The sequence below is a fragment of the Amphiura filiformis genome, chromosome 16 (genome assembly GCF_039555335.1).
Source record: "Amphiura filiformis chromosome 16, Afil_fr2py, whole genome shotgun sequence".
NCBI classification, from domain to species: Eukaryota; Metazoa; Echinodermata; class Ophiuroidea; order Amphilepidida; family Amphiuridae; genus Amphiura; species Amphiura filiformis.
This window is the reverse complement of record NC_092643.1, coordinates 9,803,380-9,824,027: the sequence shown is the minus strand read 5'-3', so window position 1 is coordinate 9,824,027 and position 20,648 is coordinate 9,803,380. Positions and strand designations below refer to the sequence as shown.

Sequence of the window (20,648 nt, the reverse complement as noted above, 5' to 3'; positions counted from 1 at the left end):
GCTTTGGAGTGTCCCTGGACCTAGACCTAAATGGTAGGATCATTTATGGTTCATTAAAAAAAAAATAAAAAAAACTGTAGGCCTATGTGTTTTGAATAAGTTCGAATGAGTATGGCATGAGTGCAAATTTATTCAAAACACATAGGCCTACAATTTTTTTTTATCAACCATGAATGATCCTAGCATTTTTTTAATTTCTGAAATTTACTCGAAGGTGGGACTATACTCGCGTCAGTACGGTAATCTTTTTCAACAACTAACTATCCTTGTTGTCAGGAAAACCATGCTTCATCTGGTAGCTTAGATTATTTTGTTCATCACTCAGTGTACATAGACAATCGTCACATTGTTGGCTCAACTGGTGACATATTCAAATAAATTTATTACCCAAAGACCGAGAAAGGAGAGACAGGAAAAATATCACATTTTGCCACACATCAGCCCTCCGCTAGGATCAGGCATTTATTTTGCCAATTGCAAAAATCCTTTACATGTATATAATATTAAAGACAACAACAATTTATCGTATAAGGCTTCAGCAAGCGTTAAGCATACAAAAAGATGCAAAATTGGGAAAATAGAAATATATGGAATACCGGTAAATAAAAGCAACGGAACTGTGTGATGCTACGCAGGCCAATAGCCTTCCAGATGATGTACCTAAAAGGGGCACATAATATGATTTGAATAGGGTGAATTACGCTATATATTGTAAGGGAAGCTGCTTACAAGCAAAAAATGTTGAGCAAAAGCTGATAGGGTGAGTTACGCTACATATTGTAAGGGAAACTGCTTACAAGCAAGGACCTTTAAAAGCAAAACGCTGAAGCCTTAGAAGCATATTTAAATTCAAGATTTGTTCTTTTCCTTTGCTGGAGCCCGCGAGATGTTCCCGAGCATCCTTGTAGCTTTGTAGGAAAATAACCTATATATTTAAAAAGATAATCATTATTGATTAATTACTATACTTAACAAGCAAGGGCGCCTTATAAGGCTATAATTTGAGTAATTTTTTATATGGAATGTTGAAAATTATCCGCCATCACCCTCTAACACAATAGTATGCATATCATATCAAACATTGTATATGCTCATTCCTTTTCTGCATTTCCTTGGTTGGAACTTGCGTTCTTGTAGGAGAGATGCCTCACGACTTATGCATTTCTAAATAATATTTGTAATTACTCAATTGATTGGCAACATTTGTATCGAAAACAATTGATTTTTATGAAAGCATGAATGTTTTCTTCATGCTGCAATTTTTCTTTTACTCGATAAACACAATATATCATTTAAAGAAAATTTTTATTGATATTTTTGGCTTTACAACCAATTCATATTTTTCCTCAACCGCTTATGGGAGTGGCGGGTGGGAAAATTAAATTTCCGATCCTAGTCGGATGAGAGCTGAATGCGTTGTGATATTTGAAAAAGAAGACAAAGCCAATCTCTCCAAAAAAGGCTTCCTCTCATTGGCTAACGAAAAAACTAGGAGGAATCTGCCATGCGAATGGGCCGCCCACCCGTTGCCAAACACGCCGATCGATGACCGCATGACAATGACCCGATTGACCTCCTAGTTCATGACCTTAAAAGTCATTTTAATGGACGCGACCATTCTCGGCATGGGTAAACTGGTTTCTACAAGACGAGCATTCAGAAACATTATTATGTTGAAAGGATTCACAAAAAGTTGACACTGTTTCTTGATTTGTCCATATAGTATATAGTGTACATGTATAACATTTGTTCAGGAAATGATGTAGAAATGGAAGCTAGTGGATTGAATTTACTTTCTTTTGGGGTTAAAAGTTAAAAGTTAAATCCTTCCCAAGCCTTTTGGCCCATTGGGCAGCGCCTATCTCCGTTTCATAACCCTAGGCCACATGTCTGCAAGCAGAAAAGCTACAGCAGGGGGTTAGTCCACTGGTAGCCATGTGTTTAACTTTCCCTACTCCATTCTTTCAATGCCGAACGCCTGGCAAGAAGGCAGTAGGTACCATTTTAAAAGCCTTTGGTATGGCCCGGCCGTGATTCGAACCCGCGACCTCCCGATCGTGAGGCGGACGCTCGAACCACTTTTGGGGTACTGGTATTGAAGTGTATGGCAATTCCACGGTAACTCGTGCTACACTTTATGGTGTCCTTTTACATACTTTGTGCTCCAGCTTTTAAATTGATTTGATTGGAATCTGTATTTTTTTTTTTTAATACCCAACATTCAAGGCTAGATCCTCATAGTATTGCTAATTCAGGATATCAACTTTTGTTTGTATGGGACAGCTGTAAAATCGGTAACTTCGTACTTACGAGCAGAGGACATGCTTAAAATTACTCATTTTTATTTTGATGGTGTGCTAAAACAAAAAACACTAAAGCCTTATTGATTATATGATAAGTAATTGCTATGATAAGGTTTGTTTTGGTATACCTTAAAAAGTTGTGCCCCTCATAGTTTTACATTGACTGGCAAAAACATGGTAACTCGTACTACGGTAACTCGTGCTACAGTTTGTCCGCCATATATAAAATGGTATTGTTCATCTAAATGTCAATTTTTTTTTGATAACAATTCCTCAACAAGTGGTGTAATGATCAAATAACTCAATCTATGTACAAATAACCCCCCAAATAACCCATCTATACACAAATAACACTATTCAGTGTATGTACCAGCATACAATGTACCACACACATTACATACAAACATCCCAGCCTTACATACGCCTTGCTTGATCCTGTTTGGATATTTTATTCTAGGGCTTAAATTTAAACAGTTAAATTGAACAGTCAACAATTGATAAAACTTTTACTTCCATGTTATTTGACTCTAAATTCCCTCACAAAACTTGTAATGTTCATGGTTATTTGCTCTGTAAGTTTTTAATAAATTGCTTTCTGAGTTAAAGAATGTTTGGTCATCTTTTGGTTGAGACCATTTCCTGCTTGGTGCAAATACTCTACAGTTTGCCCGATTTCAATCACTTCACTAAGCTGGAAAATGAGCCTCATTACACTCAACAACAAACCAATTTCCAATACAAATCTCAGAACTATACAAATCTCAGTATCAACAATATGTCACTGGCTGTTAATCTCAGGATTTCCAGTATCTATTTTGTTTGTTTTATTTCTTCTTTTGCTTCGGTTACTCATTCAGTGGATGTTTTTTAAAAGGTATCCTCTGTTCTTGCATGAGGCCCATATTAATTGATTGGTTCTTAGGCTAGATCCTAGGGGGTGGAGGGCTAAAAATTTTGGTTGCATCATTTTGACCAGGTATTGATAGTGGGATATATGCTAAATAGCATGTTTTTTTAGAGAGACTGTAGTCTTTGAGCTTTAAAAAAGGATTTTATTGGTGTGTGCAAAAATTTGGTATAAATAAATTTACACTATTTTGGCACATGATCGGGGTGGAAACTGGCTCCTTGAATCTGATCTCTATCTTTGCCTTCCATATTTTTACTTTAATTTTCCTGCGACAGGAGGTCACTTCTCTTTAATTTTTGGCCCCACACATGTGTGGTTGCCTGGTTGTTTGTTTCTTTCTTTCTTTGTTTGGCTGTCCGGGCGGAAGCAAATTCATTAATCCACTGTACAGCTCCAACACAATAACTACAAACTTGGTACCGGTATGGTGATAAAATAATGATGGCTTGATGTGCTGTGTAATTTTGTGTTATGTTATTTGCATATTTATGAATATTAATGAGCTTATTTACAAATTTTGCCTACATTTTCATTAATCCACTTTGCAGCATTATAAACACAATAACCAATCAACTTCAAACTTGGTTTGGTTGGATATGGTGGCCTGATGTGCTGTATAATTTTTGTCATGTTATTTGCATATTTATGAATATTAATGAGCTTATTTGCATATTGCATATTATTTTTTATTTACAAACCTTTGTTATTTACACACTTTTGTGTGTGTGTGTATGGGCACCTTAATTACGAACTGCATAATTCTAGTTTGTCATGGGGCAGGCTGCCCCCTCCCCCCCCCCCCACACTGGCTACACTGCTGCTAGAAAGCTGTTACCAATATCATGGTCACATATAAATGCATATTCATGTAGTTGGGAGATCCTCTATTGCTGCCAAGTGGTAGATTTTGCATTACCTTTGCTGGTACAGGGGGAAGTGGGCTATGGTAACTCGTGCTACATCGGTAACTCGTGCTACTGGTAACTCGTGCTACAGTTTTTAATGGGTCATTATTATGTGATGGATAGTGTTTTGTATATTAATTTCTTATTTTTACTCAAGGCACTACTAGTAGAAGGAAAATAATAAGTGGCATCAATTAAATTGCCAACATTTTGAAAATATATCAAAAAATGCATCTTTCGGTAACTCGTGCTACGCCATATTTAGTGCTATGAAAACACAATGAAAGAAAAAATTAGTTACCAATACCATGGTCACATATAAATGCATATTCATGTAGTTGGGAGATCCTCTAGTTGCTGCCAAGTGGTAGATTTTGCATTACCTTTGCTGGTACAGGGGGAAGTGGGCTATGGTAACTCGTGCTACATCGGTAACTCGTGCTACTGGTAACTCGTGCTACAGTTTTTAATGGGTCATTATTATGTGATGGATAGTGTTTTGTATATTAATTTCTTATTTTTACTCAAGGCACTACTAGTAGAAGGAAAATAATAAGTGGCATCAATTACATTGCCAACATTTTGAAAATACATAAAAAAATGCATCTTTTGGTAACTCGTGCTACGCCATATTTAGTGCTATGAAAAGCGCAATGAAAGAAAAAAAATTAGTGGGGATTATTTAAAATGTGTTGGATGTTTCTTGAAGACCATATTTCAGAGATATAAAATGTATCAAATTTAAAAGAAAAATGCCCATGTTTAATAAAATAGGCCCACTTGGAAAATTTCTAAGTTGAACAGGAGTTTTTCACTTAAAATACACTCTCCAAAGAAACTTTAAAAAAAACACCAAAATGTTAGAAAAATGCCGAAAAAAGTTTATAACTTGAACCTTACATCTGTTTGGAATAATATAAAAGTTAAAAGAAATATATATTGGCAATTTCATTTTTTTGAGTCATGTCCACTTTTGCTTGGAATTGCCCCTGTGTACATGATTCGATAATTGGAGTTTTCCATTTGACTCTCAGGGTTTTGATCCCAAATGGACAGACATTGATATTACTTTTTAAGAAACTCATTTTGACTCTTGGAAATTTTACCCAAGGATCAAGTCACCCTTTGGACAAAATCCTAACAGCATTACTGTCTAGTGGGCAATTGTTTGTATGTCAGATTAGTGTTTAAACATATATTTTCATATAAATGCAGGTAACAACACTAGTCAACACCAAACCATCCAACAAGAAGAAAGGAAGATCCAAGAAAGCACATGTATTAGTAGCAGCTGTTTCCAAGGCAACAGAGAAGTTTATTGAGAAGGGTGAGGAGATTGCAAATGAGACACCAGAGATCAAAAATGAGATGCTCACAGCTGTTGATGAAGTCAGAAAGACTGGTAAGTAGTTTTTTCAATAACATGCTTGATATGTAAAGCATAATATGTGACCGTTCAGGTTGAAACGCTCGTAAAGTCGGCCCCTGGTCAAATTTGTTTTCTTCTGTGTTTAGAAAATATACATCATAAGCTTTACAATGATATATCATTTGACTTCAAACGATATCCAGAAGCGGAGTTATAACTTGTTAAACTTTGCTCCTTCAGAAAAGGGTACATTATTTTGGCACTACATTATTTCTTTTTTTCCACATTGCTGGTATTAAATATCAAATGGTCATAATTGGCGGTCACTTCAAATCATCCCCAACTGAACAAGGTTCAGGAATGTCCTCTCATTGTTAATTGTTGGTTAACCCACCACTTGAACAGGATTTAGCCAAAGCAAACAAAGACTTAAGCTCTTTACTAATGCTATAGATTTAAGTATAAGCTTATTATCCTCTTCAACAATATGATTAAAGGTTGGTGTTTGACTGGACTAAAATGAGAAACATGTCGGACAAATATTAGGGACATATGAATACAACTTCTATGCATATTTTGCACTGTAACTCGAAATACAATTTGCCGACTTTAGGTCTTTACATATGTCCCCAGCTTGAAACAAAAACAAAACAAAAATATTAAGAATATGCTTGATTTTTCACATACTACTTGTATGATCCGCTCGCAATAGGCAAGAATTAATTGTTTTTTCTTACTGCGAGCGTCAATGAAGTCCCAACTTACACCTTAAAGTCCAAGCTGTGCGCCAAGCGTAGACGAGCGTACACAAGAAATAAACAATCACGCTGATTGGCTGATCAATGCACTTGACAACAAGCCGGTTGACCCATTGGTTGTCGGCACGGCCCGTAGTAGGCGACCTTGTCACTTCTACGCGATCGCAATTCACCAGCGCGTACCCGGACCACGGAAGTAATAAAAAATTAACTTTAGTAAGTTCACAAATGCGTGTGTCATTCAAGCAATGTGGAGCGCCGAGCTGTTTGTATGCTTTTCCTATATCAATCCACCTATTACAAGCTAATCAGACTATACAAAGCATAATATGTGACATGATCATGGGGATTGAGTCACATGTCGGCAATTTTCAATTAGAAGTTTTTACATCATTTTCTGGCAGTTTACGAATGCTACATTTTTATGCAAAATCGGACATCTGATTACCGAGTTATGAGAAATTATCAATGCCTGAAAACAATATGAAACAAAAGAATTTTAACATTGTTTTTGCCAATATCTCAAAAACAATATTAGCAACATCTGACTCATTCCCCTTGATCATGTCACATATTTTGCAAAATTTTCATCACTATAGAATAAGATGTCATCAACAAAAATAAAAATTTAGTGTGGTGTTAATATCCTACAATCTATGTATGTACCATGTTCGTTTAAATCCTAGGTGATGTGATGCGTGAATCGTCGTCAGAGTTTGCTGAAGATCCATGTTCTTCCATGAAGCGAGGAGCCATGGTGAGGGCTGCTAGAGCATTGCTTTCAGCTGTCACAAGGCTGCTTATCTTGGCTGATATGGTGGATGTACATCTCCTGCTCAAGTCACTCAGAATTGTAAGATAATCATTGTCCATTGTTTGGCAAATCATTCGTTATTGTTTATACAATGTAGGCCTGTTATCGAATGTTGAAAGTATTGATAGTCGGAAAATTCATAGACTTCCGACATGTTGGTACACTCAATGGTAGTATCGATACACAAACGATATGGCACACATGCTTGAAAAAATTAAAATATCCATGCTATTTTGTAGTTATGTAGAATATACCAGGAAGTATGTTTGCAGCGGAAGTCGCCGATCATAACTCATATCGGTGTGATTTTAAGCTTATCTATTGACTCTTTTCAGCATTTTAGATCTCATTACGAGTGTCGACATGTATCGATTGTCATATTTTTTTCCCGACAAATTTTTGAATCAGAAATCATGTGTCGATAACACCTCTAATTGTATACTATATTTTAACATTGGTTTGGTTTGATTATTGCAAATGTGCGAAATATGATAGTAGATATATTAGGCGATGAAATTTAAAGAAATAACTCTGTTTATGAGTGGCAGACTTTTCAAGTAGGGTCGGTTGGTCCCGGTGGTTGGTCAAGTTTTTTTTTTACAGAGGCTAAACTGACCCTAAAATATCACTGAAATCTTGAAAAACCTGGCAGAAACTTTTTTTTTGCAAACATTGTTTTGAAAATAATCTGAATTTAAAAAAAATTTGTAATCAATTTTCAATTTTTTTTTTATTTCTTCACCTTATTCTTGACAAGTTGCACTATTTCCCAAAACTTGAAATCCAAAGCTAAAAACATGAACAAATTTGAAAAAAATGCAGCATAACAGTATCACAGTTCTCTCACTTATGTAGCTCACCCAGCATGTGGGTATGTATATAAATGTGATAGTATATGGTGTTGATTACCCAATTAAGCAAGTTATAAATAATCATATTCTCATTAGCTGATTTTACCAACTGTCTACACAAAAGGAGGACAACTTTCCTGGGCAACTTTACTAACACATGTTGATACACGAATCCCCAATGTGGCTATTCCAGTTGAAATCCATACACCCCCTGTGGAAGACATGACCTTAATCTGCCACACAGGGGGTGTAAATTTCAATTCAAATGGAGTCACCCATTCTGGCAATCCCATTTGAAATTCACACTCCCTGTGTGGAAAATTTATGTCTTCCATAGGGGGTGTATGGATTTCAACTGGAATAGCTGAAGAAGTCAATTCAATCAAGTCAATAATAATCACAAGTTTTGTTATCAGATTTTACTTTTGATCGTTATTTTTTGGTAAAATAATATGATGACTAGAAACTTTGTAAAGTATGTTTTTAATATTTTTATACAAAGGTTGAGGATGATATTGAAAAGATCAAGAAGAGTAACAATCCCCAGGATCTTGCTGCATACTTCAAAGATTTTGGCAGAGACATGATGCACTTCAATGAACTCTCTGCACGGAGACAGGCTGTAAGTAACACATGGATTTGTAGAGAGTGTGCAAGTAAAAATGGTTTAAATAATTATAGGATACTAGAACCAAGATAGTTTCAGAGATTGACCTTTTCGGTAAATCCCGTAATTCCTTGCGGTTATACCCGAGATGTCGTTATTTGACGTCACGCAGTAACAATCTAAACAATGTGCGCATCAGCGTGACATCAAATGACGACATCTCATGTTTAAATGCAAGGAATTATGCGATTTACTGAAAAGGTCAATTCCGTGTTTCTATTTATTCTGTGATTTCATCCATTCCTCTTTTACCAAACAAAAAATCTAAAAATAAACAAACAAGAAAATGGAGCCACCAAATAATCCTCACATGGGAAAAAGTGCATCTTTTGTACACTATCTCAAAGGTAAAGAACCTAATGTGTTCATTCTACATTTTGTACTTGTCTACCAAAGTTATCAATGTATATATTGTTTAAATTACAGGACCTGAAAGATCCTCGTCGCCGTGATGAAATGGCCGCAGCAAGAGCAGATCTTCGTAAGCATAGTACCATGCTGCTGACAGCATCCCAGGCTTATCTGAGGCATCCAGATGTACCAGCTGCCAGAGAAAACCGTGATTTTGTCATCAAATCTCTAGAGGAAGCCATGCATACTATATCTAATGTATCCCAAGCTACTGGGGATTCGGCACCTGATGGAACCATTGAAGGAACGGGAGAACTTATTGCCGCGCTGGATGAATTGGATGTAAGTAGGGAGTAGACCAAGTCCAACCACAGTGTCACTAATCCCTGTCATTCTGGGTGCATTTGTATTAAGTTTAGAGCATACATGTCCCAAGCAGGTAAAATCCCCCCACACTTGTCACCTGTTTAATTTGTTCCTGCAGGAATTTGATGAAGTAGGGAACAGACATGTCCAGGCCTCAAATTTTTTTTTTTTTTTTTTTTTTGGCACTCATTTTCAAGGCCACTGGGCAAAGACAAAGAAGGGCACCAAGGCCAAAACTGAAAAATGGCAAGCAATGGCCTTGGTGGCCTCCCTGAAATTTGAGCCCTGGACATGTCCCTAGTAGGCCAAATTCCACCACATGGCCATTTGTACCTCTTTTGTCCATGAAATAAGTCAATGTTAATAGGAAGCTGACATTATCCTGGTAGCCAAAAAAAGATTAAGAAGTCCCTGTTTTGAAGTCTAGGCATATTTCTTCCTTCACACTCCACATAATAATGGTTTAATTTCCCCTTTCCCCAAATTAGTCACTTGTTCCCATTTTGGACCAAGGTTTATCCCCACCAGTGTCTTAGCTAGCCACCTTTCGACCCATCATTTTGGATGGACAGTTTGTTCCACCACATAGCCACTTGTACCTCTTTGTCCATGAAAGAATTCAATGTTAGTAGGAAGCTGGCATTATAAGCCAAAAATAGACTAAGAAGTCCTATTTTGAAGTCTAGACATATTTCTTCCTTCACACGGCACATAATAATGGTTTAATTTCCCCTTTCTACAAAGTAGACACTTGCTCCCACTTTGGACCAAGGCTTATTCCCACCAGTGTCTTAGCTAGCCTCCTTTCGACCCATCATTTTGGATGGGTAGTTTGCTCATGGGACAGGCGCTAAATTATATTCAGGCCTTTGGCGCTTGGTAAATCTGACTTCTAAATGAAGGCCATAGTAACACATATTTGAACTCATAGTAGGCTGCTGAAGCATTTAACCATTGTTAAGTCAAAATTACCAAATGCAATTTCATTCAAGTGAAAGGCAAACCTCAATTTTAAGATTACACTTACCCACCCCACCCCTTCTTTGTGACATCTGCTGCTGAAAATTGTGATCAAATTTTATTTAGAGCAGAATTTTACCACATACCCCTCCTAGTGGAGGTCCCTCCCCTCCCCAAAAAAAAAAAAAAAAAAAAAAGGTAAATGAATATTGATTAACCATTGATAAGTCAAAATTACGAAATGCAATTTCATTCAAGCGAAGGACAAACCTCAATTTCAAGACTGCACTTACCCCACACCCTCTTTTATTTAGAGCAGGATTTTAACACATACACCCTCCCAGTGGGTGCTACCCTACCCCCCCAAAAAATAAATATTGTACATGTTTTTGGCCCACTTCGCACACAAAAACAAGTCCCCGTAAAACAGGTCCAAAATATGCTCGTCCCCGACCCCCTTAAATTTAATGCTTCCACCGCCACTGTTTACAGGGAATTGTCACAACATTTTATACTCCTGATACAATATTCAATATATGTGTGTCTGTTCAGCTCAGTCATAACAAATTCAATTTATGATCCAACATCAACCAGAGATTGTCACCACTGAAAGTAAATTACATTCCATCATCATCATGCAAGCAGCAGTGTTGCTAAAAGATTTCAGCCCAATCGCGGGTCAAATATCGAAAAAGTCGCCTAATTTTTCTCTTTACCATTGGTTTCTATGGGGCAGGAAACTATCGGAAGTCGCGGGAGCCAATGTTGAAAAGTCGCCCAAATTTTTCTTAACCATTGGTTTCAATGAGACAGGAAATTGTCAAAAGTCGCGGGGAAAATCTTTAAAAGTCGCCCAATTGGGCTACCAAATCGCGGGTTTGGCAACCCTGGCAAGCAGCAGTACTTCAATCAGTTTTATGGGGCCAAGTAAACATTGTGCGTCACAGAAAATGACTACATGTAATTTGACCTTTTAGTGTATGTTATCAATGAGTTTTGACAAGGTAGTGTTGAGATATATGAGGCCTCAACTTGTATACTAATAATGAATCAATGGAGATCCCGTTTCATTATTAGCTATTGAAATACTGATTTGTATTGGGGGCTATAGTTTCAACTTGCTGAAAGTACATACAAAGAATTACCTACACGGCCTCTTAAAAACCATAAGCCATACTAAAACCATCTTGGTAATAGCATTCCTTCAAATTCAAAAACTCTTCCATCATTTGGCATATAACATGATTATATTATCCTTACTTACAGACATGGAAGTTGTTTCTCAAGTTATTTTTTCATTTGACTAAATCAAAATGCATCTTTGACAGAAACAAGAATGCTCCTTTAACACTCATCATTCCCAAAATGGCCCCATATCACAAACTGCAAAAAACAAGCCAATGATGTAAATGAAGACCTTGCTGCCCAACAAGAAATAGCATACAGTCAAAGAAGAAGCTATCTTTCAAAGCAATCGCTTTGCTTCTTGTATACATTTTAAGCTTATTTAAAAATAATAATATAAATTGTGTTAACTGGTTGTTGTTTGTGTCCATATTACAGAGGAGGATTGTCATGAACCCTCTGGAATATAATGAGGTTCGTACTCGCCCTTCATTGGAAGAGCGACTGGAGAGCATCATCAGCGGTGCTGCGTTGATGGCGGATTCGTCCTGTACTCGCGATGATCGTCGTGAGCGTATTGTGGCAGAGTGTAATTCAGTGAGGCAAGCTCTACAAGATCTCCTGACAGAATACATGGGATGTGTAAGTATTCATATGTGGGGAGGATTCTTAGGTGTATATGTTGATATAAGCAAGAATTCTGAAATAATAATATACTATAGGATAAGCAACTCATTTGCGCAAATGAAGTCGGTCACCTATTTCTCCATTGTACAGTGGGCAGACGATGCTAGACTAGGATCAAGACTTCGTAACGTTTAGCATAATTGCATTACAATTATAATGATATGTAAATTATTGAAGATCTGGAACTAAGTGCGATAGAGCATAGCAACTATCAATCAAACAAAATTGCAATTAAGTCAATTTAGTCAAGTTGAAAAAATGCAATTGTTAAAAAGAGTGGGAAGGAGAATGGTAATAAAAGGAACACTTTGATCATACACAGGACTAGCAACACCTCTTGTTCTTCAGAATGATGATTGGTCACTGTGTCTGTGTGGATTAGGTACGATGAGAAATGAATTATTGTAATGTAAGCAAGTATTCTTAAACATTGTTGTGTGCACATTTTATTTAAATTAGGTTATGGATTCCAAAGTGAAGAAAGGGGTATGTCCAATTATGAGGAAATTTGACTGATAATATTGAAATAGTAAATTGTGAATGACAAGTGTATTTAAGCTCAGATCAACTCCATGTTGTCCATGTATAATGTACATATATACCCTTGCTTTATTACAAATGGATTCTGTATGTATTTTTGATATGAAGCGCATATACGCAAATATGTTAAACTTGCTTGTTTATCTTAATCAGTGAGTTTCATTTTTGACAACAGTTGCTTCTGCGATAGTAAAATTTAATTACCATAACCATCATCAAAAAGCTGGCGTTGTCACAAAGAAAAGTTGGCGTTGTCACAACAATGCAGATTTCCCTCAAGTAGTATCTTAGAAACAAGAGGACAATGACATTCCAAAGTTGACGCATGCGCACATGACTCTAGGTGTCAATTTACCATCGCGGAATCATCCGTCGTCCAAAACGAGAACTTGCTATAATTGATCAATATACTGTATGTAAAACATGAGTATTAGGTAAAGAAACCATTTTACACTGATAATGCTATAAGCAATATACTCTATAGGAGAGGATACAATGGACCACCCTAGGTAGACAACCCTGTGGGTAGTTTCAGTGACAATATCACCCAAATGCCACAAGTGGACCTAAAGGGGTTGCTAAAACAAGAGTAAGCTAGAAATGTCTTCAGGGAACACTAATTAGGGGGCACTTGCTAAGTAATAGTATATTCTTTCATTACAGTCAAAGTCATTCAATATAATAAACATTCTGCTTATAGTATTATTGGTATAAATAAAAGCGTCTTAAAGGTCTAAGTGAGTCACATACATGTATGTATTGCATTACAGCGTAGTGGAACCTCTGTTCCTGAAGTGAGCACTCTTGCTGGTGTCCTGGTATAGTTTGTTATTCTATCAGATGCTGTGCCGCATGATGAGTTCAGTTTGGAGCCCTGAACAGTGTGGAACCCTAACATATTATTGCATGAGTTATTTTATTTTTTGATAGTTGAGTAGCATGGATTGTTTCCAATTTTAATTTAAAGGCCTATTCAGCGATTTGCTCATCCAAAAAATCTTTAAAATCACCCAAATTCAGTTTTTTGCACTGTTGTTGGTATCATTGATGTGCTAACATAGATAAGTAGTAGTATAGATAAGTTAAAAGCTGTATATTTTGAGACAAAATAAGACATTTTACATGAAACTGTAATATCTCTACTTAAAGGCTTAATGTACGATTTCCTTCAAATTTTAAATTTGTCATTATATACTCAAAATGCTGAAATAAAACTAGTAATAATGATCGGGAATGGTTTCTGTCCATTTTGAGCTGAAATAACGAGGTAACGTGAAAGAACCACTGCTTGTTATTTTGGCCGTTTAACACGCAGTTCTATGGGCGGACATAAAGTCGTAATTTCTTGAATTATGACTTTATGTCGAACTTTGCTCTGTTTACCTACAAACACAACAAATTCGGCTGATTCCATTTAGGTGCAAGTTGTGACATGTGTAAACATTACAAATATGCAAAAAAATCAGGTTTGAAAAAAATTAACCAAATTCATATTATAAGATCGTACATTATGACTTTAAGTACTTAAGATTAGCTACATGTACCGTGATTCGTCCGAGTATAGTCCCACGCTCGAGTATAATCCCACCCCCATTTTTGAAAAATTTCAGAATTGTAAAAAAAAAAAATATTTTTTTTTTTTTTGTTTATTTTTTCGGTTTTGAGTGTCCCTAGACCTAGATGCTAGGATCATTCAAGATTGACCTAAAAAAAAAAAAAAAAAAAAAATTTTCAAGATATTTTGTATTTTTAATATGAAAATTGATACTTTGTTTTCATGTCATACTCTATTAATGATTTCAAAATGCATTCAAATTCAATGCATTTTGAAATCATTAATAGAGTATGACATGAATACAAAGTATCAATTTTCATATTAAAAATACAAAATATCTTGAATTTTTTTTTTTTTTTTTTTTTTTTTAGGTAAACTGGGTCAACCATGAATGATCCTAGCATCTAGGTCTAGGTCCAGGACACTCAAAACCGAAAAAATAAACTTTTTGAAATTGAGTATAATCCCACCCCCAATTGTGAAAAATTTTCACATAAAAAACGGGTGGGACTATACTCGGACCAGTACGGTATTTGAATGGTGGCTTCAACTTCGTCAATAATGCTGTTTTCCTTGTTTTTTGCCAACTTTTTTCATTTCAAAACTACCTACATGTAATAGCAATTTTATGACTTATCCTTCACTTTTATGCAATTTTATACACAATTTTTTTTTTTTTTTTTTTTACATTTTTGCTGAGATCACTGAATGGGCCTTTAATTTGAATTAGTTAGGAAGATGATTCATGATTTATAGAGGATAAGCAAAATAAAACCATCATCATAAACTTGATGTGTTGGAAATTAGGACGAAACTTTTTTCTTTTCATTTTTTTAAAAGAATATTATATTCACTCACTTGGTTTAGTTAATTACTGTATCCCGGGTCACAATCTTGATTTATATCAACTTATATTGAAATGCTGGAGTGTAAACACTTATTTCCCAAGTATTTTGGCAGTATATTTGCTAAAGAAAATTATGTTGTTGGATAATCCACTAACTTGTGGGTGAGTGTGAGTGTTGCATGTGTGTAAATTTTACACATACTGATTGTGTGTTGGGTGTGTGTACTTGCATGTGAAGTGGGTGATGCTTGTGTGATACTTAACTTACCTCTGTGGGCCGCAATGGAAATTATGATGTAATGTATATTGCAACTATTTAAATTTACAAATATGTTAAAAATTACTTGCTGAGACTGCTTCAATAATAATTTGACTTTAATTTTGTTGTGTAAAATCGTGCAGTTTGTACAAATAACAAACAACTGTGTCAGTGCAATAATGCCGCAAGTGTCTTTTTCAGTGATTTTGCAGGAGATGCATTTTTGTGTTACAATTTGTGTACTTATTGTTTTTTTAATATTTTTAATTATTTATAAATTAAAAGTTAATTAATTGCTTCTAAGATTTGTAGAACAGCTCATCAAAACGTGTGCATTTATCTATATTTTCATACATTAAAAAAAAGCAGAGTGATTTATAGTGCGCTATGCGCAAGCACAACGGCTGGATGTTGATCCACAAGCCTCAGCACACTTTACAGCTTGTCTGTTATTGGGCCATTGTCCACCTATTTCACTTACAATGTTCTTGCACTGACAACACTTTCAGGAAAGCATGCATACAGAATGAGATGAATTGTGCTGTATCCAGATAAAAAAAAGATCAAAATTATGTGATGAAAGAAAAGTAAATAGTGCCTACATTCCTATAGAATTATGTGCACTGGCAAGCAACAGAAACTGTAAAGTAATACAATTAAACTATGGTAAATTAATCATCTAATCTAAAATTATTTGCTCTTTCAAGAAGTAAATATTTATTTTCCATTTTGATACTTGTTTCAAACTGGAATGCTTGCTGTTATGTCTTGGTGTAGTAGGTCAGCTGACCTTATTAATGCCTAAAGTTGATAGGCCTATAAATAATATCTCTTTATGATCTAATCCATATATGTTTTTGTTCATCATAGGCTGGTCGTAAAGATCGCAGTGACCCATTGGATACAGCTATTGAGAAGATGTGTAAGAAGACAAGGGACCTTCGCAGACAGGTAGGCAGACTGTTATATCGTGTTAAACACAATTCTTCACCAAATTCACCATGGCAAACAAATAGGAAACAATTAGAATAAGTGATCCTGCCTGAGAATCGAACCCAGGGCCTCAGGTTTACAAGACATGCGTCATAACCACTTGGCCACAGAAGCTTCATGATTAGGCTGGTTGAAAATTGACTTATAAGTGGTACTTAAACTGCTATATTTTGGTTGAAATAACAAGACATGTGCATGTAAATATGTAAATTGTAATGGGTTGGTATTGTGTTGTAGTTGATGCACTCACCTCTCACTGGTGTCTGGGTTCAATTTACTACAGTGGCCGTAAGTGAGCATGGTTGCCAATCCATGACTTTTCTCCAGGCACTCGGGTTTTTCTGATGCTTTCTAACATCAAACTCTTCCATCAATCTAATTTGCAAGCAAATACAATGAAAATCTAAAAAAACAGGAAAAAATTTGTAAAATCTGGCAAAAATGCTCCAAAATGGGCTAAAAAGAAATAAAAATTGGGAAATTTGAGCAACAGAATAACAGTAATTCCTGTTACAACAGGAAAATTCTCATGTCTGGTGCTCCACAACAGCACCTTGACATCTACTAAGTGGATGATAAGTCACATGCTACAAATCCCTATATATTATATAATAAAACACATTTTTCTGTTTTTTCTTTTATTCTAGCTACGCAAAGCTGTGGTGGACCATGTTTCCGACTCATTCTTGGAAACCAACGTACCACTTTTGCTTCTGATTGAAGCAGCACGCAGTGGAAATGCCAAGGAAGTTGAAGAATATGCTAATGTGTTCAGAGAACATGCAAACAAACTTGTTGAGGTAAGAAGGCTGGGCTACAAAGACATCATTGGGCCAAAATGTTGTCATGGGAAATCGCATAATAAGCTGCTCATTACTGATAAGTACACACACTGGGCAAGTATACAGTAAAGATTCGCTTAATGGTACATATGGCTCCCTTGACATAAGCGGAATTTTAGCCACAAATTCGAAGTGCTCTCCAGTTACAATCTGACCAGCAAATGGGCATGGACCCTTAATTCCTTTTGATATTTTCGGAGGAGGGAGCTCTCTACAGGTGTGTGAATCTTTATGGTATGCCAGATCAGCAATCATTTAATGGTCTATTGTGTGTTTCTGTTTATCACATGGAAAAGAGCCTTATACCTTGTTTTTTGTCAACTTATGAGTTGAGAAAAATTTATACTTATACCAAATTTGCTGGAGAGATTTTCATGCATGTTCTTCACTCACATTGTTGTTACAGCATTTAGTCAATAGATGCCAGTCATTTTGGCTGAAGTAACATGCATATTATGTGATATTAGAAGCAATAATAGTTTTGAGTTGGATATTTCGAGACAAGTGATTCCAGTTGCTAGTCAAGTGCACGGTACTTGTGTACAAAAATGAAGATAATACATTCTGAAGCGTAATATTCTATAAAACATTGTTGCTTAATGTGTCCTTTTGTTTTCAATGTTATTGTTCATACTAAAAGGCTAGATTTGAGGTAAGATTGGTTGGCCAACTTAAAAATAAGGGATGCCACCCAGGAAGTATATTAGAGTCAAAGATTTTACGTTTAGAGTTAGTGTAGGGACAAGGATTAGGGTTAAGAATCAAGATTAACAGGTTTAAGGTTTAAACGAGAAATTTGAGCAATGCTTCAATGTATTGTGTAATCAATATTGGATCTGCCTGGCCTTGTGCCAAATGTTATAAATAAATAAATTAATAAATAAATCATTACTTGCATTACATAAGAATTAGGGTGGTGTCCCTTATTTAAAGTTGCTCCATCTTGTTATTTTAAGAGCTTTGTATTTTCCTAATATCAAGTATAATTGCCGTTTATTTATCATATTTTCCTTATTTATTTAAGACCATACAAAAGACCCATTTATAGCATGTTAGATAGTATACAGGCTTGAAGAATCATAGAGATGCTTGTAAAAAATGTAATCAATAGCATCTATCAAAAATGATTATGACTAATAATGGACAGAAATAATTTGTTTCATTTTTTTTTCAGGTGGCCAACCTAGCATGTTCCATGTCTAACAATGAAGAAGGGGTGAAGATGGTTCGCATGGCAGCAGCTCATATTGAAACACTGTGTCCACAGGTATATATGAGAAACAATTAAATGCCTAAATCATGAAGAATCCATGACTGGTCCAGGGGTAATTTTGATCATTCAATGTTTTGGATACCGTATTCTGGGGCGTTGCATTTTCCAAAAGGGGACGTTAATTGGAGGTCCGATAATTCCCATTAAAAACATCGCTAGTTGAGTCTGACAGTGCTACGGTGCTCCACAAAAATACAGCATTTCTACAAATACTATAAACATTGTCGATAACAATGGCCTGATGTCACATTGATATTGTGAAATCGATGTTCAAAAATGCAGGTACTGTATGGTATTTTGATAGCATTTACGGAACAGATTGGTTGAAAAATAAATGGTGTGGAGCATTTATAAGAGGGGGAGTAAATTAGAGAGAATATTGTATGTTTTTTCCCATTGGTGTTAAAAAAACAAGATGTTATAATTTTTATGTCAAATATTTATTTTGAATCAGTTACAAAGTAGGATGATATAAGAAATTCAACTTTTAGGAAACTCATTTGTAAACAAATAATAAGAAAATATTTTTCTTTATGAATTTTATGGATTGTTTTTCCTTTAAAAGAAAAAACAAAATGGGGTAAAATTTATCAAATACAGGAAGGTGTGCTTATTGTATTTATTTGTACAACAGATATAACAGAGTTTGACCTGCGGGTCACCATTAGAGTTTGAAATAAAACCTTCCTTTTCTTTTTTTTTTTTTTTTTTTTTTAGTTGGAATTGTATGTTTAACTTTAAGCATGTTCCATTTTGGATTTCACCCGCAAGAGCTTTGCTTAGCTTTAAAAGCATAAGTGCAGAAAGACTAGGTTGTATTGTTCCTGTTATATTCTGTAATAAACAACTAAATTTTCTATTCAACAAAACTTTTCATAGGTTATCAATGCTGCCCGTACATTATCAGCACGACCACGCAGTAAAGCTGCACAGGAGAACATGGATGTATTCAAAGACCAGTGGGAGACCCAGGTTCGACTCCTGACAGAAGCAGTGGATGACATTACCACCATTGATGATTTCCTGGCAGTCTCAGGTATAATTAAATTAATACCGCATTTCTGGAACATTTCACTTGAATGAGTCCAAAAATTAATATAAACTGATAGAACCAACAGACTTAGCAATTTGGAAGAGTGTTTTTTTTTTTATATCAGCCACTTGAGGAGACTCCTAAATACCAAGCTTACATAGAATTTAATCAGCTCAATATATGTGATGCGATCAAGCCAAATCAGTCGGAACTCGGAAATATTCAATTTTCAGTTTCTTAAAGGATAGTAAAAGGAATTTTTAAAGCTGCATTTTGAAGAAAACTCCATTGAAATTGAACAACTAGTTCCAAAGATATGAGCAATTAGTTTCCAAAACAACAGGAAACAAAAGGAAATATTTCCATTGTTTGCCTATATCTCAAACTCAATATATCCAAGTTCCGACTGATTTTGCTTGATGGCATCACATATGAAGAATAAACACAGAATAATTTTGGAAAAGTGAGGAAAAGGATAAAAAATGTTCTAATTATCATTGGGTTAATCTTTTTTGTAAATAGACAATTGACCCAGGATCAAAATCAAAATAAACAAATGTTTTATCCTTACTTAATTCCAATTCTTTATTTTACACCTACAGAAAGCCACATTTTGGAAGATGTGAACAAATGTGTTATGGCTCTACAAGAGGGAGATGCCGATTCATTGGACCGCACAGCTGGTGCCATCAGAGGGCGCTCTGCTCGTATTTGTAGCGTAGTTGAGTCAGAGATGCAGAATTATGACAATGGCGTTTACACAGTGAAAGTGAGTGATGCGGTGTTGATACTGAGAGAACAAGGTAAGTGATGGATAATTTTGTCACTGTTACTACATCATACTATCTTCAGTAAATAGATGCATTGGTAGGATTGCAAATACATTGAAAAATTACTCACAACTTAAACTTTCGTTTTATGCTGACGGCTTGATCACAAGTGACTTGGTCCACTGCTTTTTTCCTGTGAAACTTCTTGTTGACATTTCCTTATTTTTCTGGCAAATGGGCTATTCCAGTTGAAATCCACACTACCCCTGTGGAAGATTTTGGAAATATCTTCCACAGGGGGAGTATGTTTTTCAAATGTAATTTTTCAGGGTTAATCATATTGAAACCTATACTCCCTCTGTATTATGGCTTTTCTTATATCTTCCACAACTGGAATGAGTATTTCAAATGGAAGTTACCCAATTGTTTATTATATTCAAAACTCATACTCCCTCTGTGGAAGACGTGAG

General features: G+C 35.6%; 1 protein-coding gene across 3 annotated transcripts in view; it reads left to right on the top strand.

The window, feature by feature from the left end:
• Window positions 1–20,648, top strand: part of LOC140135521 (catenin alpha-2-like) — a 42,371-nt gene that overhangs the window by 6,129 nt on the left and 15,594 nt on the right. The window contains exons 3-13 of one of the 3 annotated variants that reach the window (XM_072157056.1): window positions 5,334–5,520; window positions 6,932–7,098; window positions 8,413–8,532; window positions 9,004–9,270; window positions 11,818–12,021; window positions 13,377–13,424; window positions 16,138–16,218; window positions 16,908–17,060; window positions 18,277–18,369; window positions 19,255–19,411; window positions 20,011–20,211. In XM_072157056.1, the coding sequence (XP_072013157.1) occupies window positions 5,334–5,520; window positions 6,932–7,098; window positions 8,413–8,532; window positions 9,004–9,270; window positions 11,818–12,021; window positions 13,377–13,424; window positions 16,138–16,218; window positions 16,908–17,060; window positions 18,277–18,369; window positions 19,255–19,411; window positions 20,011–20,211 (1,678 nt within the window). Of the gene's footprint in view, window positions 1–5,333; window positions 5,521–6,931; window positions 7,099–8,412; window positions 8,533–9,003; window positions 9,271–11,817; window positions 12,022–12,525; window positions 12,553–13,376; window positions 13,425–16,137; window positions 16,219–16,907; window positions 17,061–18,276; window positions 18,370–19,254; window positions 19,412–20,010; window positions 20,212–20,648 lie in introns of all 3 variants that reach the window. The other 2 variants (XM_072157057.1, XM_072157058.1) reach the window with 2 other exon arrangements.